General features: G+C 38.1%; 1 protein-coding gene across 3 annotated transcripts in view; it reads left to right on the top strand.

Moving 5' to 3' along the window:
- MDFIC (MyoD family inhibitor domain containing) overlaps window positions 1-24,818 on the top strand; it is a 144,349-nt gene that overhangs the window by 58,386 nt on the left and 61,145 nt on the right. For all 3 annotated transcript variants that reach the window (XM_079932624.1, XM_079932625.1, XM_079932626.1), the window contains one exon: window positions 9,052-9,174. In XM_079932624.1, coding sequence (XP_079788750.1) covers window positions 9,052-9,174 — 123 coding nt within the window. The remainder of the gene's footprint in view (window positions 1-9,051; window positions 9,175-24,818) is intronic.

A 24,818-nucleotide genomic window follows, 5' to 3' on the forward strand; every position in this document is an offset into this window, starting at 1 on the left:
TCAGAGGAAGGAATAGTTTTCCTTATATTCAGTCTGGACACAGATTTCTAGCACAGTTTCTTACATAGGGATTACTGAATAGATAGATACTGTCCTCAACAGTATCCCTAAGGTTTTAAAAAGGTGCTTATTGTAAAGGTGCTTAATGTAACACTAATAGCAAGTGTGAATGAGCCCTTGTTGTATACCAGACACGCTGCTTTCCAGGCATGGTTCCGTTTATTTCCGCATCCACCTTCTGATGTAGGTACTGGTGTTATTCCCATTTTAAAGATTAAGAATCTGACAAAGGTTACATAATTTGCTGAGGATTCACATAGTTAGTGGTGGACCCAGGCACTCTGATTTCAGATCCTGTGCTCTTAACCATTTCTCCAGTAAGAAGTAAAGTTTAAGGATAGTATTTCTGTCCCAGAGAACCTAACGAGAGTCTTTATTTATCAGGAAAGATTCAAATATCTGGACTTTTAGGTGACAATATTTTCTCTATTTCTTGGAAAACCATGGCATGAACAGTACTGTACATGTTTTAAAAGTTCATTCGTAACTTTGACAAGCTCATTTCATCCTCATACGACATTACTAAATTCTTCTGTTACTCTTATTTGTTAAAACCATTTAACTATTGAGATAATAAATGTGCTTGACTACTGTTGGAAAAAATCCCTCGTCAATAGTTTGAATGATTGTCTTATAGAAGTAAGTTTAAGTTTATTATTTCTACCTACAGTGAGCAAAACTAGAACTAGTTAAAGATCACCTGTCAGTGTGAGAACAGCTTACTACTGAATCAAACTGATGAAGAATAGAATATATTCCTTTATGGGATATCATTCCTTGGAATTTTGGAGAAAGGCTGAGTATTGCAGGGGGCTTTCTATCCTGGGAGGGATATGAAATTAGCTGAGCTGCAAGATCCTTTCCAACTCGGCATTTCATCATTCTATTTCCAATTGAATATCTGTTTCTGAGACTTACTCTGTAGTCTCATCAGTAAAATTGAGCTAACGTTTTCTTTATTGTATGGTTGATGGGTTCTGAAGATCAAATAAATATTATATATTAAAGTCCTTTGAAAATTGCTAATACTGTAATTATAATAATTCATTAATTCTTTCAACAAAAGGAAGCATTTTTTCTTTTCTTTTTTCTTATTTAATAACTACATACCAGCTGAGTGGCTGTTACATGGCACATATATTTTACATGTATTATTATCCAATTGACTTATTTTTAATACATTTAGATTTTTCTCTCTTTTTAATCACCATTCACTTATTTTATTCCCCAACTGCCTGAGATAAGTAAAACTCTCAAAGTTTTAAATTTAGATAACGCCAACTAGGTAAAATATTATACAATTTTAAATCAAATGGAAATTCTGTTTACCTGAATCTGTCTCATTATCCTTTAGCAAGAAAAATCAAGATTGGAGACAGATTGCTTCTCACCATCATGCCCTTCTTTAGAAAAATAGAAAAAAATAAAGAGTATTGATCCTGTAAGATAGACAGTCATTTCTGAGTAGGACATATTATAGTTAAATTGATCCTTTAGAACTATTACTTTTTTCCTTTGACTCTTTGGCATAATTCATGCTCATCATTTTCTTTGAAAATTAACTCAAATCCAGTGCGTTACAGAGGGTTTTCTAGGTTTTTCTCCACTTCATTCTAAACACCCTACAGTGTGTATATGAAGTTTTGGCTCTGTTGTTTAGACTTGCGCAGACTCAGATTTACAGATTTTTAGAGCCAAAACAGTTCTCTGCAACCATCCAGCTCAGTGCCTTCATTTCTGGATAAAGAGAATGAGACCCAGCCCCAGTTACAAAGCTGGTCAGTTTTTGAGCCAGAATTATGACCCAGGGCAGTTTTCATTCCCTTCTGTTTTGTAGTTGCTTGATTGTTTTGTGTGTATGTTTGGTCTCCCCAGCTAGAGGATTCGTTGTCAGGGACCAAGCTTTTTTCCCCTCATCCAGAGATTCTTCTGCATTGTCCCTATTCAGTGGAGGCACAAGAGAATGCTGGGAAGCTAGCCTTTTGGTAGCAGATGCCAGTGGTATATGACTATCCTTTGCTCTAGTGCTATTTTTAAGCTGTCTGCAATTTTTGTATTAATATTGAAAACATATTTCTTATATGTTTATCTATTAGCGGGACTGTTTAATGTTATATGTAATTCAGGTTTTGTATTCTCAGAGTTGTCCTGACACAGAGACAGAACTAAATACCTCTGTATTAATTACTGATTAGATAAAATTGTACTTTCTGATAACTTGGAATACTGTGACAAAGGGGATGAGAAGCAAGGTCTGTGTCTCAGTGTTCGATGGGTTCTTCTAAGTTTTCTGTAAGTTGTATAGTACAGAAGAGCTTACCTAGCACAGTGCCCCTCAAACCTGGCCATATATGATGATGACACCCCCCTCCCCGCATACCACCTGAATTGGGACCCCTGAGGTTGGGACTCGTGTATCTTTATGTTTAAAGTGCTCTGTGGTAGAGAACCATTGGCGTGGAAGAACAGCATCATTGAGATAAGGTCCCCTGTTAAGAGAAAGTTGCTAAGTTGGGAAGGAGTGCTTGTATATATATAGTTGGGGAAGAATGGATGTGTATATAGAAACCTAGTAGAAAGATACAGGCTGATTTTTTGCATCATTGAAATTACTTGATTGCTTTTGGGATATGTCTTTTGGGCCCACATAGCAGCTGAATTGCAACTACAAACCTTCATAAAGCCAGAAAGGAATTAACTAAATAAGGACTATGACTTCTGCTGCTGCAATTCAGAAGTGATAGACAGTCTACACTGATAACAGAAATCTGTTATTAGAAACTGCTATTTTGTCATCTTAATGAGTAGTGGCTAACCCAAACCTATTGAAAGTTGTAGTTAGATTGGTTCTGTGGCTGGACATCATGGGGCCCATTTTACAGTTATCTATCAATTAAATCTCACTCTCATTGCATTTATTCAATATTAGATATAACTGCACACCATTTATGAGGCTTCCATATTGGTATCCCATTAAATATTAAAGAGATGTTAATAAAATAAAAATAGATATGTTGGGAAATCACAGAACAGTCAAGTGGTCACAGAAGTGACCACTTATAAAAGTGGCGAATTAGCAAGCCAATTTAAACTTGGAGTTTTTTCTGAGCCTTGCTTTGGGCTGGGTTCTGTGGATTATAGCAAAAGCCTGAGACCAACTTTTTTTTTTTTTTAATTTTATTTATTTTTTTGTACAGCAGGTTCTTATTAGTTATCCATTTTATACATTTAGTGTATATATGTCAATCCCAGTCTCCCAATTCATCCCACCACCACTTTCCCCCCGTGATGTCCATACGTTTGTTCTCTGCATCTGTGTTGCTATTTCTGCCCTGTAAACTGGTTCATCTGTACCATTTTTCTAGGTTCCACATACATGTGTTAATATACGACATGTGTTTTTCTCTTTCTGACTTACTTCACTCTGTATGACAGTCTCTAGATCCATCCACGTCTCTACAGATGACCCAATTTCATTCCTTTTTATGGCTGAGTAATATTCCATTGTATATATGTACCACATCTTCTTTATGCATTCATCTGTCGATGGGCATTTAGGTTGCTTCCATGACCTGACTATTGTAAATAGTGCTGCAATGAACATTGGGGTGCATGTGTCTTTTTGAATTATGGTTTTCTCTGGGTATATGCCCAGTAGTGGGATTGCTGGATCATATGGTAATTCTATTTTTTAGTTTTTTTAAGGAACCTCCATATTGTTCTCCATAGTGGCTGTATCAATTTACATTCCCACCAACAGTGCAAGAGGGTTCCCTTTTCTCCACACCCTCTCCAGCATTTGTTGTTTGTAGATTTTCTGATGATGCCCATTCTAACTGGTGTGAGGTGATACCTCATTGTAGTTTTGATTTGCATTTCTCTAATAGTTAGGGATGTTGAGTAGCTTTTCATGTGACTCTTCACCATCTGTATGTCTTCTTTGGAGAAATGCCTATTTAGGTCTTCTGCCCATTTTTGGATTGGGTTGTTTCTTTCTTTAATATTGAGCTGCATGAGCTGTTTATATATTTTGGAGATTAATCCTTTGTCCGTTGATTCGTTTGCAAATATTTTCTCCCATTCTGAGGGTTGTCTTTTTGTCTTGTTTGTAGTTTCCTTTGCTTTGCAAAAGCTTTTAAGCTTTATTAGGTCCCATTTGTTTATTTTTGTTTTTATTTCCATTACTCTAATAGGTGGATCAAAAAAGATCTTGCTGTGATTTATGTCAAAGAGTGTTCTTCCTATGTTTTCCTCTAAGAGTTTTATTGTGTCCAGTCTTACATTTAGGTCTTTAATCCATTTTGAGTTTATTTTTATTTATGGTGTCAGGGAGTGTTCTAATTTCATTCTTTTTTTTTTTTTTTAAAGATTTATTTTATTTATTTTTGGCTGAGTTGGGTCTTTGTTGCTGCATGCGGGCTTTCTCTAGTTGCAGCGAGCGGGGGCTACTCTTCGTTGCTGAGCCAGGGCTTCTCATTGCAGTGGCTTCTCTTGCTGCGGAGCATGGGCTCTAGGCGCGTGGGCTTCAGTAGTTGTGGCTCACGGGCTCTAGAGCGCAGGCTCAGAAGTTGTGGTGCACGGGCTTAGTTGCTCCGTGGCATGTGGGATCTTCCCGGACAAGGGCTCGAACCCGTGTCCCCTGCATTGGCAGGCGGATTCTCAACCACTGCGCCACCAGGGAAGCCCTAATTTCATTCTTTTACATATAGCTGTCCAGGTTTCCCAGCACCACTTATTAAAGAGACTGTCTTTTCTCCTTTGTGTATCCTTGCCTCTGTTGTCATAGATTAGTTGACCATAGGTGCGTGGGTTTATCTCTGGGCTTTCTATCCTGTTCCATTGATCTATATTTCTGTTTTTGTGCCAGTACCATATTGTCTTGATTAGCTTTGTAGTATAGTCTGAAGTCAGGGAGTCTGATTCTTCCAGCTCCGTTTTTTTCCCCTCAAGACTGCTTTGGTTATTCAGGGTCTTTTGTGTCTCCTTACAAATTTTAAGATTTTTTTTTCTAGTTCTGTGAAAAATGCCATTGGTAACTTGACAGGGATTGCATTGAACCTGTAGATTCCTTTGGGTAGTATAGGCATTTTCACAATATTGACTCTTCCAATCCAAGAACATGGTATATCTCTCCATCTGTTGGTATCATCTTTAATTTCTTTCATCAGTGTCTTATAGTTTTCTGCATACAGGTCTTTGTCTCCCTAGGTAGGTTTATTCCTAGGTGTTTTATTCTTTTTGTTTCAGTGGTAAATGGGAGTGTTTCCTTAGTTTCTCTTTCAGATTTTTCATCATTAGTGTATAGGAATGCAAGAGATTTCTGTGCATTAATTTTGTATCCTGCAACTTTAGCAAATTCATTGATTAGCTCTAGTAGTTTTCTGGTGGCATCTTTAGGATTCTCTATGTATAGTATCATGTCATCTGCAAGCAGTGACAATTTTACTACTTCTTTTCTGATTTGGATTCCTTTTATTTCTTTTTCTTCTCTGACTGCCATGGCTAGGACTTCCAAAACTATGTTGAATAATAGTGGTGAGAGTGGACATCCTTGTCTTTTTCCTGATTTTAAAGGAAATGGTTTCAGTTTTTCACCATTGAGAATGATGTTGCCTGTGGGTTTGTCATATTTGGCCGTTATTATGTTGAGGTAGTTTCCCTCTATGCCCACTTTCTGGAGAGTTTTTATCATCAATGGGTGTTGAATATTGTCAAAAGCTTTTTCTGCATCTATTGAGATGGTCATATGGTTTTTCTTCTTCAATTTGTTAATATGGTGTATCACATTGATTGATTTGCATATATTGAAGAATCCTTGCATCCCTGGGATAAATTCCACTTGATCATGGTGTATGATCCTTTTAATGTGTTGTTGGATTCTGTTTGCTATTATTTTGTTGAGGATTTTTGCATCTATATTCATCAGTGATATTGGTCTGTACTTTACTTTTTTTGTAGTATCTTTGTCTGGTTTTGGTATCAGGGTGATGGTGGCCTCGTAGAATGAGTTTGGGAGTGTTCCTTCCTCTGCAGTTTTTTGGAAGAGGTTGAGAAGGATGGGTGTTAGCTCTTCTCTAAATGTTTGATAGAATTCACCTGTGAAGCCATCTGGTCTTGGACTTTTGTTTGTTGGAAGATTTTTAATCACAGTTTCAATTTCTTGTGATTGGTGAGACTAACTTTTGAGCCAAGACATTTAGTTTTCAAAGGAGGCAAAGTTGGATAGACTGATGATTGTGATTTTATAGTTGTTACATATTTATAATTTCTTGAATATAATGAGACAGAGGATGATAAGTTTTCTTTTCTTTTTCAACTTGAGGACTCCTGGGATCATCTAATTCTAGAATTTCACAGATAAGGAAACTTCAAAAAAATGTGATAACTGTCTCTTAATAAGTATTCAGAACAGGAAGAACTTTATTTTCCTCTTAGTACTGGGTCACTACTAAGTTATGTGTGTACAGATCACATGGCATTTTCATTTAGTCAATGGAGAGTTGAGAGGGTCTGTGTTTTAGCACTTGAATATTGGATACGATTCAAATGTGAGTCAAGTGTGTCTAGAGGCTTTATTCATACCTATTTTCTTTTAGTCAGCAATGCTTCATAATGCCCTGGTTTCATGAATTAATTTTAATGGAATTAAACTTGAACAGCTCAAAATTATATAATTAATTTCATTCAGCTACAATTAGAGTGACTAATTGAATCAAGCCTACTAGCATGACACCTGGCGGCAGTCAGCTACATGACAGTAGCAGCAAGTATGTAGGACTGCGGTGAGAAAGTTCCTGTGTACTAGTGAGTTGGTAGAAAAATCTTTTCTGTTGATCATCTCAGAAAGGCCTTGGGTTGACTGTAGCAGTGGAAAGATTTCTAGAGTTGTTTAAAAAAGTCAAGATTTTAATTGAAAGTAACACATCTCAGGAAGATTACATTTTCTCTAGGATAATGCTGAGTAAATGTTACATAAATCTAGAACATATTGGTTTAGCATGCTTCTAATTTATATTTTACTGCTATCTGAATATGGTTTTGCTTTCTAAAAATACTTAGCATTGAAGACCCTATTTTTTTCAGAAATCTTAGCCTCTGGACTTATTCCTGAGTGTCCGTGCATTTGCATGTGTTGAAATGTGTTTTATTGCAGAACTTTTCAATTGTGAAATCCCCATGGTACATGAGAAATTTCTGCATATGCAGAAATTTTTCCTTCCACTGGAAACGTTACTACAGTTGACTAACAACTTCTGTTTGAATCTCTTTCCTTTCCTTGCTTCCATGGCTTGACATTATCTAGTTTTTCTTCCTTCTCTGACTCCTTTCTAATTGTACAAACCCCCCTTGATAGTCTTCTTTTAATATACTCACTCCTTTGGTGAGTGTATTCATTTGAATGGCTTCAGCAATCAGATTTAGGAAGATGACTGTTTCTCGCTATATGTTATTTGTGTCTTGCAGATTCAAATGTTCAACACTAAACTCATCCACTAGACTGTAAACTCCATGAAGGCCTGGGCTGTGTCACGTAACTGATTGTATCCCCACTGCATAGTACGATGCCCAGACATCTACCATGTACAAATATATATTTTAAAAATTGTTCTCCCGGTCTCTAGGTTTTTCCAGTCAACTCCAGACTAAGAGAACTCAGTCAGCTCCAATCCCATCTTCTCCGATAATCTGTGAATCCTCTAGTTATTTTCTCCCAATTACCTCCTTTCCCATTTTTTATCCAGTTGTCGGAACTCTCATCAACTTCTACCTGGACTGTGCTAAGTTTCCCTTTTAGTTTCCCTTACTCTGCCCTCCCTCTTAGATGCATCCATCTAAGGATGGATGTAAGGATGTAAGTACAGTAGAATCTCAAGGATCTCTATAGTAGTATAGTAGAATCTCAAGGATCAAGTAGAGTAGAATCAAGTATAGTAGAATCTCAAGGATCTCAAGGATGTAAGTATAGTAGAATCACCTAAGCCCCCTTCCCCCAAATTAAATTAGAATTTTAGGTCATGGGGCCCAGGAATCTTTTTTAAAAAGTCCCCTGAGTGAGTTAAAGTACAGTCAGGATAGAGAACCACTGGTGTGTACAAGTTCATTAATCTTTCTTATGTGTGGCTTTGATTAGACAATTCATAAAGATTCAGTGGCTACTATCACTTATTTATTTCACTTTGAAATAAAGTCCAGATTTTTCACCTTGGTATTCAGTTATCCATAGCATGTCCCTCTTCAAACTTTTACCATCTTATTTCCTAATATCCCTCTTTAAGTACTTCACAGTGCAGAAAGTTGGAACTTTTGCCCAGGTGTCTGCTTTTTGAGTTCACCCATGCTGTTTTTCCACCTGGAATGGCCTTTCTCCCATCTCTACTTTGAGAATTCCTGCTGATCTTAAAGACCATCCAACATGCACCATTTTCTATAGCACCTTTCTTGAGCTCTCAATACTGATGAGTTTCTTTTTCTTCCTTTGAACCTTTTTTTTAGTGCTCTAGACCTCTTATAATGTTAATTGTACCTTACGTTACAGCCTGCTTTTTGCCTGAGTTATGTTCCTAATAAAACATTACTTTTCCTTACTTCTTGGCTTCCCCCTTGAGAACCCATAAACCCACATATAAATCTCTCATCTTCTTTGATGCTTTCCCTGCCACCCCTTCCCTCTGCATGTATGGACTCACTTCCATCCTTGATGTAACCGTACCACATTTTTCTATTATGGCAGGTCATGTGCTGTTTCAACGACTTCTTTACAACAATCTTAACGTAATTTTTACAGTAAAATCTTCACTGCTAGTCATATAGTAGGTGCTCAATAAAGCTCTGCTATTGAGTCAATAACATATGCAACAGTTACTAGAGATACTGCTCCCATTTCTTTAAATTATGGCAGATTTAGAAGCATTTTTAAAAAATCTATAAAATGAAAAAATAGAGAAAAATATGTAACATTTAATGATAATTTATATATTTTTTTTTATTTAGAAAAATGTGATAAAGAAAATACTGAGGGAGATATAACTCAAGCCACTGATAGCTGCTTCACACATGGAGAGATGCAAGACCAGTCCATTTGGGGAAATTGTTCGGATGACAAACTCATCAGAAGTAAGTATTTTTGGAGAAAACTGGAGTGCTTTGGGGACTTGACTATGATAATATGCTCTCAGTTAATCGTCTGATATAATTCTGCTAGAAATCTGTAAATCACCAGAGTTCATCTGAAAGTGTTTTTCATGAGTCTTTTAAAATGCAGCGCTAAAAGTAGGGTATAAATAATACTATCTGTCAGCTTTCATCCCATCTTTAAAAAGGAAGAATTGACCTATACATTTTGGACTCCATCCTCAGAGAGACTTAAACAAAACTTAATACCTTCTTGAGCAGTGACTAAGTAGAAGTCAGACAGTTCGAGGTATAAACAGACTGTGAAACTAAAAAGATAAAGACGGAGGTAAAGGACGACGAGTAGTGCTTTGGTAATGCCATGCGGTCCTTGTTCTTCTGGCCAAATGATTCCAACCTGTTTTTTACAGTTAACACTTTTATCACTACTTGGCTTCTTTTTATTCTCTTTCTCTTCTTAAAATTGCTCTGTAGAATATATAAGAAGCTTTGGTTTAGTTTTGTTTTACTCTGGGAATACACTGAAATGTCAGTATCTTTTGAGTGCTATTCAGAATGCCTGTCAATGTCAGGTTTTACTTGTTCTGGTCGCTAAATTCCCCCAGGTGGATTCAAGATGAATTTGCCATATAATGAACAATTTTCTGTAGTGAATGTGTAAGTAGAAAGAACACTACTATGCCACACCTGGAAGGGCATAGGAGTACTACATCTTTTGAAATTCTCATTCATGGTAACAGAATTATCGTGTCACTTCTCAGTTTTCCAGAGTAGACAGAGGAGAAGTTTTATTCTGGGAATCAAGCGTTGTTTTACTTTATTTTTTTAAATTTAATTCTTCACTTCAGACAACTTCATAATACAGACCCTTTTTCGTGTTACATATTACATTTACTTTGAATCTTGGAATATTGCCTTTCCTCTCTAGAATGCCCAGTATCTGTCCTTAACTGAAACCAAACAGAAAAAAAGCAGATAGAAGGAAAAAGCCAACTTTGTAGAAAACAAAAAATAACAATAGAAACAGTACTGAAGGAGACTTCAAGTTTTCAAACAAAAGTTCTAAAAGTGAGTGTGTTTTAGTTTAATTTTAGAACCATTTTGGTTTTTTACACCTTTCTATTTGGGAAGGGAATAGAAAGGAAATGAAACTCAGAAATTTGTGAGGAGCGAGATTTATATAGCTTTCTCCAAAGAATCAAATGAACATTATTTCAAGTAAACATTTATCGCTGAAACATATATTGGTTGTCTTCTATCTAAATATTGACTCTACTGTTGTGAAACTTAAGGTTTTGTGAGATACTGGCATATTTTATCTGTGATTTTCCAAACAACCAGAGAGTTAGAGCGAGAAGGGGTCTTACAGACAATTTTAACTTCACCTTTTGGGAGACAAAATTGTTTGCTCATTTTTTTTTTTCCCACAGTCACAGAATTTTAAGTGTGTGTGTTTCATTTAATTGATTTATTTCCCTAATCTCCCTTCCCAGGGCCCACACTAGGAAAAGGTGAGTAAGAACTCTTAGGACAAAACCCAAAACATAAGTACTGTTGTTTAAGGATGTGGCAAGTCATATTAACATGTTAAAATTTTTTTTGTGCTATTTGATGAAGCTCATTTTAGTTGCAGAATTCATACCGTTAAAGGGAATGGATTTAAAATGAACTCCTCTCTCTATTGTCTATACTGGTTACATGGACAATGATAAAAAGAAAATATTGTAAACTGCATGAAATTCTTTATTGAGATGACGATTCAGCCTGTATCACGGGGCAGTGGAGTATTTGGGAACAACTGTCTAGTTGCCTACTAGAAGGAATGCACTGAAGGAATGCAGAGAGAGAGCTTTATGGCCCCCTCTGAGAGGGCTGCTGGGAAAACTGACAGATGAATGGATATTGAAAGATAATGGCCAAAGACAGTATTGTTCTCTGGCCCAAAACATGTTGCCAAGAATTTCCAGATATTTGTGGGTGACTTTGGACTGTGAATTCTGATGACAGAGTTCAAAAACTACATTTTTGTTATTTTCCTGGTCATACTTTTCTAGACAAAGGCTACTCTGTTGGGTCTACAGAAAAGTTTGATATCTCGATTCGCTGGGATGGAGCATTTTATGTCATCTTTAAAACCGATTTAAGTCTGGATAGCATTTGCAAGTTTGATAATCTAATAGCTTCTGCTGTTCCAACTCCCAGATACTGAACTCTACAAACCTAGCCTGACTTTCCATCTTTGGCTTTCCCCGTTGAGTCGCTGGCCATCTCTGCGTCATTTAACATCTGTCTCTCTTAACCCTGCAGTTAGGGAGATGCTTCAGCATCTAGCCCGTTTTGGGGGCCCAGTGAGTCTTTTGTAATAACAATAGGCCCTGGAAAGAAGGCGGTGGCTCAGAGCTGCATGGGGGAGGAGGGGAACATCTGTGGTGAGTCAGGACTGGGCTGGCTCCTGTGCCAGAGTCCTGTGTGGCTCCCTGAGCACCGTGGAAGAGGCGGACAGCTTGCTCTCATGGAATTGATTTTAGTTTCCCACTGTAGTGCGAGGTTGGCTGGATGGAGGCATCATCAGAAAAATGAGGCCGGCTAGGGTGTGGGAACATTTTCAAATGTGCAACCCACTCTTTTTCCAAGCTTCCATGGGACAGTTCAGCTGCATAAGCAAGAAGTGAAGGGGAGTGACTGTTTAATGAGACTTTTTTCTTATCTATTCTTGAGAGTGGTGAGTGAGGGCTGGCCGCTAATGTTTCTGTTGTCCCAGATGCCTGCTGCCTTCTTTGTTAGATGTTGAAGGCATAATTTATAGGGGACTGTTAGCTGTCAGTGTGATGAGGCTGTTTTTACTTTTCTGAGAATAACCGGGCTCTGGAAAGTCAAGGGAGTGGCTGCTTTGGAAATTGTATTCTAATTAAAGGGTGTATTCTCAGACCTCATAAACGAGATCCAAGCTGAGAATAATTTCCAAATTATTCTGTGAACTTTAACCCTGACCTCAGTGGACCACCCACTTGTGGCTCAAAGTTGGTGCAGGCTCTACACAGGCCTTCCAGCTTCGTGTGCCTTCTCTGGTCCTTCTAGAAAACATCACAGGTGGCAGACCTGAGGTATTATGCTCTCAGGGCCTAGATTTCAAATTGGTTGCCCTTGAGTTGCTGACTTATTAGAATCCTTTCTGGAAGTTATAAATAAAGGAGAAGAAATCCATATGGAATCGAACATTTCAAATAAATAGGCCATACACAATCTGGTCAGGGAATGTGCGTTGTGATCCTCTTTCTTATGAAATTTAAATGAAAAAGATGATTCCAACCACTTAAATTTGTTTCTAAAAAAATCTAAAATCAGTAAAGAATTAAAAACATAAGGAGGTTTTGTGAGGAAATTTTATAATTGGAAAGGGTTTTTTTTACTGTATAAATTTTTATCCTTTATACAGTTTAAAAGTCATTCGTATTTGGAGAAAATATTTTGGTGTATAATTTAATTTCTGGAATGGGGCTTACATTTTAGAATTTGTAAGGGTATCTTTCTATGGTTAAGACTGGCTTTTCCCCTCAGATTAGCATATATGGGACAGTATAGAATTTGGAGCTATGCCTTGTTTTACTAATCATTAGTCCTCTGACTCAGTGGAATAAATGTTGCAGTGAAGTGACTTCCTCAATTAATATTAATTTTTCTATTTAACCCATAAAATGCATAAACTGATAACAGGCAATAGGCAACATTTCATGTTTTAATTAGGCTAGAAAAGGAACAGAAGTAACATTTCATCTCAGTCTTTGGGGGGATTTCTAAGGTAGGAAGGAGCGTGTCTGTGTGTGTGTGTGTGTGTTACTGTGCTTATACTCATAGGCATGAGTAAATTTTCCTTTAATTTAGGTCAAATTCTACTATTCTAATTATTTCCTATGGAGAGAGAGCTTACATTTTTCTTTGTTCTTCTTTCTAAAATGCCTCAGGTCTCTCTCTCAGTTTTTTCTAGGTCTTTCTGAAAATTCTTACTACTTAACTTTATCCTTGGACATTGTTTTTTACATAAACGCCTCCTAATTCTAAATGTCATTACTTCACCCTAGAAATTTTCCTTAGCTTCTCTTCTGAAATAAATTTCCCATTAAATGAAACTATTTTGCTCAGCCAGTTCTCTCCTTTGTGATTTTGTAGAATTCCCATGATCTGAAGCAAAGTTAGAATGCTCTACTTAAACGGTAATCCCCATTCTATTTAACCCATTTATTCATTTTGAAGAGGTTTTAGCTCTCATAATAGTAAGCACTTAATTGGTAGTAGAACGCAAGCCCTTGTTCTCTAATTCACACTCACCTCTTCTTGATGGAGCTGGTGCCTCATGCTTTTTCACTCATGCTTCTACTTGAAACCCTCTTGGCGTCCTCTGAGTTTCCTCTCAACAGCCTCTGTTGTTAGGAGCTCTATCATTTCTTTTACTCGCCTTTGCCAGCTTATTGCTGATCACCCCTTAATGAATACCATTTCATCACATTAGGGAATGCTTCCTCTATCTAAAATACTGAAAGAGAGGCAGAGACTACTCAGGTGTACTATTTATATACTTAGAGCGTTTCTCACTTTGACTATAGGGAGAGAACACTGAGAGGTCAGGATTTAAATGTTTTCAGCGGCTCTCATGTTTTAATGCTCATCTCGGTAAGTATTATCTGGTTTTCTTTAGAATTCACTTTATATAAAAGAGGCCATAAACAAGCACCCCACCCCCCCACCCCCCAGGTAAGTACCACCCAGTAGGACTGGGAGATGTGGCTTTCCTGCTAAGTTTCTTAGGTAATCTGGTAGTCTTTCCCTGATATCAATACTTCATGCTCATTCCTTTGGGAGTAAGTCATGGTGACGTCTATCTTGCTTAGTGTCTAGTCCTCTATTTGTCTCTCAGAAAAATTCTCTTTTTTAATATGCTGACCAAATGGTGATGTCGCTACAGTTCGGATGCTTTACTTGTTGCTATAGACAGGAATGAACCATCAGTCAATCCAAAACCCAACTCATGGTTTGATTTTAGGGTTGGGTGGAAAATCAGTAGCCATTTCTGATGGTCACCCATATTTAATACATTGGTCGATGATAGCCATTAGGCTGTGTTCTAGAATGGAGCTCAAGTTCCCTGACACACTTCTTCCTCGTGGTGCGTGCGTTACCCCGTGCTCATCTGGGTTCTGCCCAAAAAGCTAGGGAGAACCATTGTCCATGTTTTGTTTTCAGCATCTTAGATTCAGGGACCTGGAGACCAATGAAAGCTGACTGCCAGGGTTCAGACCTCGGATGCATTATTAGTACTGGTGTTGAGCAAGTTCCCTAAACTCTATGAGATCAAATTGCTCATTTTTAGAATGGAGGTACTAATTCTGTATACCTCATTGTGTTATTTTAAAGGTCATACAGGAAAACGCATTGCACGCCTAATTAACACAGAGCTAAGTGGGTAAACACTCAAGTGAATTTACCATTTTTTATTATGATTATTCTTGGGCCCAAGTATCAGTTATAAGGCTTTTTTTTTTTTTTTTTCCTCTCTCCGTGGTTCCAGTGGGTTACACGTCCAGACATCCTGGGTACATCCTGGGTATATTTCAGGTCTTTCTGAGACCATTGATATTTACGTCCATAACAGTAGCCAGCATAGTGGCTGCTACGTGGTTTATGATTAATAAACGCTTGGTTACTTAAGTGTATTGAATTAATGAGAGGAGGGCAGAGATTCCTGGTTCATTCATGTCAGGTTCCATATGGAACTTCCAAGTTCCATAGATACTCTAATGATGTGAAGCTATCAAGTCCTAAGTTTGACTGCTGTTCACTGATAAGGCTCTTCTGAAGTGTTTTCAGTGAACTGTGGCAGTGCTCTGGATAACGTTTACTGTCTGCCTAGGTGGGTAGGGATGACGCTTTATGTAGGGCCTTTTTTGGTCTCCTATTCCTTATTTTTCTTGCCTACCAACAAGAAAAAATTTTGAGACTACTTCAGTTCCCTTCCTTCCTTCTTTATCCTTCCTTCCCCTGCTTCTCCCTACCTCCCCACTCTCCTCCCTTCTCTCCCTCCTTTCTTCTGATATCTTTCGATGCCTTTCTAAGTTAGTTTTTATGTTTTGTATTCTATAAAATACAATCTTTTTATTATTGTTCTTATTATTCCTATTAATATTATCATTTAATCTATTACTTTACCTTTCATCTTTATCAAATACCATGACTCATTCAATTTCCAATCTATATCCTACTACACTTTCGTTAAAGATTTTCAGATATTCCTAAAATCTTTTGCTCTTTACTGGGGGAGATGAGATGGTATTGAAGTACAAGTGGTGGATGAGGGCTCAGTGAGGGAGCCAGATTTATTCCTTTCCCATTTGGGAGTTCTTTGAGCCTCAGGGAGGAGCTGAGGCCTGGGAACTAGCTTAGAGACCACCCTGAAAATGCTAACCACTGAAGAAATAAATAACCTTTAATGATCAAGACCATAAATACTGCGGTCTAGATAATTTTAGTTCTCAAACCTCAAACTTCCTGGATCTGAACACTGTGAATTTACTCATAGATTATTATTTGTAGAACATGTTACTATAATGAACTTTCAGGATTAGGAATCAAAATATAACTTTGAAAACTGAATAAAAAATCAGTTACATTACGATGGAGTGCTAATAGTGTGCCGACATTGTGTTGTGTTGGATACAGTGATGAATAATACAGGTGCGGTCTCCACATTCAGAATTTACAGTCTGGTGGAAGAGACATACAGTTCATCTTGAAATGATAGTGTGCGTTTTGAATGCTGTGATGGGGAAGTGCAGGCAGCTGTGTGTTCACATTTCAGAAACACAAATACTCAGGTAGGGGAGAGTCCAAGAGGGCTTTCCAGAGGAAGTGGTGTCTCTTTTGACACCTGAAGGAGTTGGCCAACTCAAGCAGAGCAGGGGAGGGAGTGGAGCCAGAGTGTTCCAGGCCCAAAGAACAGTACACCCACAGGTGTAGAGGCAAGAGAGAACGTGGCCAGCTTGAGGAGAGTTGGAGAAGCTTTGTGTAAGCTGGGATGTAAGATGTGAGATGAGGGGTGGAAAGATGGAGGGAAAGAATCTGTTAATAAGCGTTGAGGGAAGATGGAAGGTATTGAAGGGAGAAGTGACTTCAATTTATATTTTAGTTTGGCTATATTTTAGGATGATTGCTTTTGCAATAGTTAGAAAATAAATAAGAATGGGAAGGACTGAAGGCATTAGGAGATCAACTGAGCCTGTTGTGTTAATCCAACTGAGAAAAGAAGGTGGCTTGGACTGGGGTAGTGGCAGGTGGGTTTGCAAGAAGTAGATGGATTCAGCTTTTTATAGGGTACAATCAATCAGTAAGACCTCTGGGGAAAGGGAATGTCAGGTGCTGGGAAGGAGGCCAAGGTTTTTAGTTTGGACAAATGATAGTTGTGATGAAAGGACAGTGGGGCGAAGGAGTTAAGGACATTGTCCAACTAGAGCTTGAAGTGATGGGCTGTGAATAGCAGATGGGTTGGGAAAGAAGTGAAGACAGGAAGGATCTTACAGATAAGAAAGAAAAACCAGTGATACTAATGAATCCCTAAAGATTTCTGTTTTTTTTTAAGAAACGAAACAAAAGAGGTATAGATGCAGTAGGTGAATGGGATAAGTGGAAAGAGAAGATGGATTATGAGAATGGGAAATAGGAATTTAAGACTTCTGAGGTGGAACAATCCCAGGTGAGGACGAGGACCGAAGTGTGGCCCTGAGGATGCGATGGAAATAGCTTTCCCTAAACCCAGAGTACTTGATTGGGAAGAGGTTTTGGAAGCTTCATAAAAATTGACATATTTGGGGGCTTCCCTGGTGGCGCAGTGGTTGAGAGTCCGCCTGCCGATGCAGGGGACACGGGTTCGTGCCCCGGTCCGGGAAGATCCCACATGCCGCGGAGCGGCTGGGCCCGTGAGCCATGGCCGCGGAGCCTGTGCTCCGCAGCGGGAGAGGCCGCAACAGTGAGAGGCCCGCGTACCGCAAAAAAACAAAAACAAAAAATTGCCGTATTTGGCAGGTGGGGAAACAGAAATGCGGATGTTTCCTCCAAGCCACATGGCAAAGCTGGGGCTTCATCTATGTTTTTCTTGCATCTCAATATCTTGAATTCCTCACCAAACCTTGGTGGCTAAGAAGAAGGCAGCCAGTTTCCATGGTTCTTGAGAACTTGTCTCTGGGTCTTTGCTGCTTTGTGCTAAGGTCAGTCACCTGCTGTAGATCAGAGAGATAGTAGTTTGATATCCTCTAAGCTGAGGACCCTGAAATGAGCAAAGAATAATACACATGGTTTGAAGCTGCTGGTTTTCTTTACTGGAAGATTCTAAAGGATCTTCTCCATCTAGTCCAGTAGACATACAAAATTGGGACTTAAAAAAAAGATTAATATCGATCAGTGTGTGCATATCAAAGTATATGTGTGTATTTATTTTTTTCTTAATGGAAGATGTCTCCTCACAATAGTTAGTTCTAGGGAGTAATGTGAAATTGAGTGAGGACATACTGGTGAAGAAGACTTCCATTTAATATTCTGTATGCTATCTTCTGCGTTGTATTTTTTCCCCATGAGGTGAATTGTTTTATTGTATTAAAAGCAATAACATTTGAAAAAGAAAATTCTCCCATATAGCGAAAATTGATCAGGGTGAGGGCCTAGCTTCCCAAAGCTGCATTAGAGCCCAGTTACCTGTAGGAAATGCTCAGGTCACAGGTAAGCCAGGAGATTCCGCTTCCTTCAGGTTCTGCAGAAGACAGGACCAGCTATATCATTTTGGAGGTGGAGAGCAGTGTAAGATGAGAATGCGGGGCCCCTTGTTGAAAACTTATGAATTTCACCGTGGCAACAGCAGAGCGTTAAACCAAGTTCACTGCTCCTTTTAAACTTGGGGCTCAAGTGGTCTTGCACGGGTCACATGCCTATGAAGCTGGGCCTGGCTGGAGCCTTGAGAGAGCAGGGATTTAGTTATGGTAAGCAAAAAAGGTATACCTTGTACACATTTTATAATTTTTTTTAGTATGTTCCTGAAATTCAAGAATGAAGGAGTTTTTCTGGGCTTGTCAAATCAGTTGCTATGCTGTTAGTCACAAGCATGAGTGACTTGGGACGATAGCTACGTGAAACAGCTGCCATGCGGCAAGCTCTCAAAGGGAGACAGTGGCTCCCAGCTCTTATCCAGCCACAGAAGGGGTGAGATCTGCTTCCAGCTTTACCTAGGCTCAGTACTGAGAGGGAGGGGCTGCATTGGTGGAATTCCCTCTCCACTCCTTTCAGGAGTCCCATTGCCCTTCAGTTTAGCACAGCTGGGAGTCAATACTGTGACTTGTCCCGTGCTTCTTTCAAGGAGTCCTTCAGGACTTGGTGGTAAATCCGAGCTCCATCGTTCTCCACCGGAAGCTGGATTCTTCCCAAGTCCCTGGGTTCTGTAGCAAGAGACACAAAAGTCAGGGAAATCTCTTTTAAAACCCTCAGATGCTGGTTTAGAGGGTGAAATCGCATTAAGTGAACCAGAGAAGAGAGTGGGTGGAGAAATTTGTTCTGCTTTGGCATATTATATTTAATTAAATACATTTTCCATGGTTCTTGAGAACTTGGATTGGGAGATTTAAGATTCCCACAGTCTCGAATTGTCACAAATATTGATTCATGCTGGTGTGATCGTAATAAGACCGTACGTCTCATCTTTGGATGCTGCCCATACATTACTTGTCTTTATGAAAAAGATAGTCACCTGCCTTCTATGTAGAGGCCTGTCTTTGCTGGTTATCTTCTCCATCTTCCTTCAACATTACCAAGGTGCTGTCCTAATCACAAAGGTGAGTGATAACGTAGGTTTCAGCGGTGACAACAACACGCCTAGTAAACAGTGTGATTGTGTGTAATTAACATTGTCTTACTAGTCCTCTGAGTTAGGCTTTTCTCATTGCACTTCTCCCATATCCAGTACACTTTTTAAAGTCTTACTAAATAGCTAAGAATATGAAAATTTACTACTGGGAATGTAAAATTAAACCCATATTCTTACATATTTAGGACTTCAATATTTTTCACTTTAGCCAATTTAAGAGGGTCGACTTTAGGTCTGGCTTTTTTTTGCGGGAAACAGAACAAAAGCCATTCGGTATTTTTTATTTAGATATGCATGACTTGCCTTTTAATTTTTTAAACAAAATATTCCTTTTTAATTAATTAAATTTCAAAGATTATACATATAATGTATATATAAATATACAGATGAGTCTGTTTTTATAGAGGGTTGAATAATACTTTTGCCATGAAGTCCAAATCTGTTTGGACTAATTCAAGGCAGGGTGAACAATTAATTTCAGGCTACAGAATCTTCTCATCATTTCTACTTTAAATTTGAACCTAGTTGCCAATCTGGTACCTGGAAAGTTGATGTGAAGGGGTGTTGGTAGTACATTAATTTCCTGTTAACATTGCCAATGAAATGGCAGAACCATAGTCAGTCGTTGTGTGAACCGGTGTTGGGTGTAATATAGCTGTGACTCCTTATTCATGCCGTCAGCTCCACCTTCTAGCATAATCAATTTTATGCTTAACTAGTATCTTGTGTGTCCTCTAAGTCAAGGCTTCCCAGTGTTTGACTGATATAGAGCTTCTTTTAATTTCTTTGAAATCACATCAATTCTTGCCTCCTTTAACTCTAAAGACTTTATGTCTCTTTCACTTTAGCTACCTTACAAATATGGACACACCTTGGACCTTGCTATCAATGAGATCTGCTCTACTCTAAGATTTTGAAATCAGAAATTAACTTTCTCATTTCTTCCTGCACTTTACCTTAATAATAATTATGCCTAATCTGCTATGTTCTTTTCCCCCATAGTATCTCATCTCCTCCTTCACTTCACCTACCATTTTTTCATGGCCATCTGGGACCTGCAAATGATCCTTCATTATCCCCTAAATTCTACAACCTTATGCTGTATCTGCCAAGCTTACACTGAAACTAAGGTAGCCGACCATACCATCAGGCTTTTCACTTCACATCCCAAGGGCTGTGGATCATAGACCAAAAATGTTGTGTAGCAGACGGAGCAGCTCTGGTATAAATATGTGGTCTCTAATCTCAATTAAGGCATCTCTGCTAGTACTAGAGGTACAGTTTCTGGTTGATTTCCACTTGTGGTCCATTCTTGCCTTTTTATTTTATGACATTTTTTAATAAGGACTCAGATTATGTTCTAATTCCTTCATCACGGAGACATGTTATGTCCTATTTAAACACCATCTCCTGGTATTCAAAGCCTGTTCTGGTCTGTATAGCTGATACCTTACCCTTTCTTGATGTATGTTATGGAAGGGTTAAATACAACTAAAATAGGCTTCTTACAGGTCACTTTTCTCAGTCCAGTGGCCTCTTCTCAGTCCTCACTTTTTCTGTAAAATTTGATAGGACGTTTCCTTCTTGAAATTCTTTCTCCTCCTGCTACTCTTGCCCCTCTTTCTGCCTCTGTAGCTATAACTGGCTCCCTTTCAGTCCCTCGGATGCCCTGAGTCCCTTTCTGTCTCTGGGCTTTTGCATTCCAGATCTCACCCCAGGCTTAATTGTCGCTTCCAAAGGGAGGCTCTTCCCAGACCTCTCAATCTAAAATGGGTTTCCCTATTTCTCATAGCACCTTTTCCTTCCTAGCCCTTGTCACAGTTTGTAATTGATTTTTGCTATTACGTGTCTGATTTCTGCGGGCTTTACGTTGCACTCCTAGCGATCAGCATTACTCTAGGACCACAAGAAACTTTCAGTAAACTATATTGGATGAATGACTGTGGGAATAAAATAAATTTGACTTTGTCCTCCACTACTTCCTTTCATGAACTTTTCCCATAGTTAAAATATGTTCCTTGCTCTTCCCTCTACCTGTATTTTCCTTCTCCCAAGCTTCACTTGTGTTACCTGTCTTTCCACATCTCCAGCCAGACATCTGTGATTTCTCCCTCATTTGGACTTGCAGAGTATTTATCTTCATCTCTCCTAAAGGACTCATTAATTTCAAAGTTGTAGTGCACGTGTGGATGGCCCTCTTCCCTGTCACGAGCTGAAGGCTCCTTAAAGGCAGTATCGGCATCTCATTCAGTTTTGCATCCCTCAGTGTCTAGCCCAGGGCCATGCATGAGAGTTTGTTCCCAATACGTACATGTTAATTGTTGAATAAATGAAAATCGGTACCTTTTGACTGCACTTAGCTTCTCTGTAGGAGTCTGACGGCTTTGAATTGGTTAAGCTGTAGTAATTTGTCTTAAAATGTGGACTGACTTTCTTTGCTTCTCTTAAGGAGCTAATTTTCCGTCTACAGTTCATGCATATCAAAGAATGCTTTTTATTAGTTATATTAACAATGTTATTACTTAGAGCTTTTTATAGCTAATGAAATTTTTCATATTGATGATCTAACTTGGCCTACCAGCAACTTTATCAGGCAGGTGGGATAAATATTATTATCCATAGATGCGACTGAGCTCAGAAAAGTCAAGCAGTGTGCCTAGGGCTGCACAGCTAATATCCCGATTGCCTAGCGGTGATTCTCACGTGGGGGGTGGAGCAGAGGAAAGGGTAAGGACTTTGTGCTGTTTGTGGTCCCCTAGAGAATGCATTAAAATCACAGGCGGAGATGACAGTTTTCCCAAATTATAAGCATATTCCAAGCTGAAAGTTCTAATCCATTTCCTAGTTGGGATTTATTGCCGTTCTACCACTATGAGTGATATGACTGAATCCTGCCTTTGTCTTAGGTCAGAAAAAAAGTTGGGAAAATTACAATCATATTCCTTTGGAATGTCATCTTTGTTGTGATAAATTCAAGACAATTCCTGGGCTTAATATATACTTGATATCTTAGAAAAAAAAGGCTTCTTTACTTTTCAGAACTATTAACTCATTGCTTCCATGAGAACTTGTTCTCATTTCAGGAGATGGGCAAAGAATCTTGGCATCTGCCGTTCTTTTTGTGGTATGAAGATAGGCATTTTCCTTCTGCAACAAAAAGAGATCTTAATAATGGAAGCTGAAGATCTGTGGGATGGGGATGGGCAGGAGTTTGATTCTATAGTCATACCCCTTTGTGCAAAGCACTTGTTCTCAACTCTTCACATTAGCTTAAAAACAGGCCCCACCCCAGACCAATGACCTCAGAATCATTTAGGAGTAGGGTCTAGGCAATCTTAATTATTAAAAGCTCCCCAGTTAGTTCTGAGGTACAGTTCAGACTTAGAACTCATAACGTTTTTAATCAAATATGTTGCCCTACAACAAATAAGCTTGTATGATAAGCTGAAAACTAGTCTTTTATTTGAACATTTAAAGACTTTTTTTTTTTTTTTAAAGTGGTTCCTTAATAGCTGTGACCATAAGACCCAGAGGAACTGATGGATAGGGCTGCCTACTGGGGAGAGCCCAGGTGCTGGCTACCTGTCTTAGCCCTTTGGGGAAGTTGTTTTCTCAAGAGATGTTTACATTGTTCAGAATGTGCGTTTCTTTTAATTTTGCTATGTAGCACTTTAAGTTTTATTACACTGGTAAAGAACGATTATAATTTGTACCCCTAGCCTTGTTTAATGAAAAGACTTGAAAATCTAAAATTTGATGTGACTATAAGGAATTACGGTGTATCTTAGGATCTTGACATTTATGAAGTCAAAATCGAAGTTCGTTACGTAAGTCAAATGTTTCAAGTATGAAAACGCTTTTGCCTGTTCTTTTTCTGAAGAATTACAAATGCTTGCTTCTTTCATCTGCTTTAGACACTATGTTCCAAACCAGAGTAAGCTGTCTCTTTCAGTTAAAAATTTCTGGAATAAGCAGCCTTCCAAACACTGTATCTAAGTGTCTTATAGATATATTGGAAAGAATATCTCCCTAACTATTAAAGCTAGAGTTTGTTCTTAGAGTAAAGCAAAGTCTCTTATAATAGAGATACAGTTTACCTGTATTAGCGTCATATTAATAAGTAAAAAAAAAAAAAAAAAATCAGCTTTTTGAATAATATATGAATTCATATGGTATCAGTGGTATCTAGGCACTTGGGACAAAACATAATTAGTTTCAATTCCCTTTGAGAGGGAGATGTGGATGTTAAAATAAATTGCTGATGAAGCATATACTTTGGAGAACAGTGTATTTCAAAACTTTGTGCAATATCAGCTATTTCTTTCAGTGGTATGGAAGTATAGCCTAAGACTGAGAAGATTTATTAGGGGCGGTTTTAAACCATTCTTACTATGTAGAAGTTCATAGTTTGTTACTTAGAACTGGATACCGAAAAGAAGAATAATAGCAAAAATGTATAGGCCTGCTTGGAAAGCATTAATTCTATACAACTTCTGGCACCATTGTTTGTAGCCAATAAACCAAGTACTAATCACTTGCTTGTATAAGAATAATCAGTATCACAATACGTAAATATTCAAAAGGGCTTGGTTATATAGTTATTATGAGTTACTCCTTTACAAAACACTGAATAATGGACCTACTCCAGAAAAATCAGCACTTAACAGAGTAAGAAGACTTAGATTTGTGCAATAAGTATATTCTGAGGGAGGAAAGGAGGAATAGAGTTTGGAATAAATTGACTTTATTAAGTAAAAATGAAGAAACTACCTCTATGGAAGGAACTATTTTGCTACCAGGAATAAATATTCCAAACTTGCACAGTAGAAAATCTAATCATTCTAACCTTGAGGGACTTCTTTCAAATGTTTCCGTTTTATCATGGAAATTAATCAGGCTATGATATATATATAGTATGTGTAGTATAAGACCCTATGCAAGCAATTTTCCATCGACTCTTAATTTTTTGAGACATAAACAAAAGACTATACCGTCTCATTTTTTGCACAACTCTGTGAAATTTGCACTCTGGGAAATTAGCACAGGTTATCATCCTTATTTGAAACATGTTGAAGAGTCTTCCTGAGAAATGGAGCCCATCACTTAGCCAAGGATTCATCCCTCGCTCCTCATTGCCTTTTTCAGGTTTGCTTAGTTTGATAAACACTGGATTCATGATCAGCTCCTTGTCTCCATTAAGCCTACAGAAAATCAGGGGTTTGTTACAACACTCATGGGAAGAACTCTTCCATTTGGCTTGTTTTTCTGATGACATCTACAGTGTTAAAGCAAAAATATTTAAACGAAACCGTTCACAGAGTGCATACTTAAATGTGTTAGAAGCACAAATGTGTGGGAGTATTCATTTTCTTTCTTTTTTTTTTTTTTTTTTTTTTTTTTACTAAAAACAAACAAACAAAAGCCCAACCACTACTTCTTGGATCTAAAAAACAAAATAGGATAACTCAGCTTACAGAGTCAGGATCTACCATTCTAGGAGCCTGAATAGCTGCGATTATAGCTTGGTCAGTAATAATGACAGATTTTAGTGTCCATTTTAGTGTATGAACCACTAAATTATGAGTTGAAAAACAGGTAGTTTATAGTCCTAGAATAGCATTTCTTGGAGGCTGTGGATGACATTACATCATTTCAGGGTGGTTTTCTTTTTTTCCCTTTTAATTGCAGGTACAGTGTTGTTTTCACTTCTTTGCATATTAATACAAATATG

Source organism: Stenella coeruleoalba, assembly GCF_951394435.1.
Source record: "Stenella coeruleoalba genome assembly, chromosome: 9".
NCBI lineage: Eukaryota > Metazoa > Chordata > Mammalia > Artiodactyla > Delphinidae > Stenella > Stenella coeruleoalba.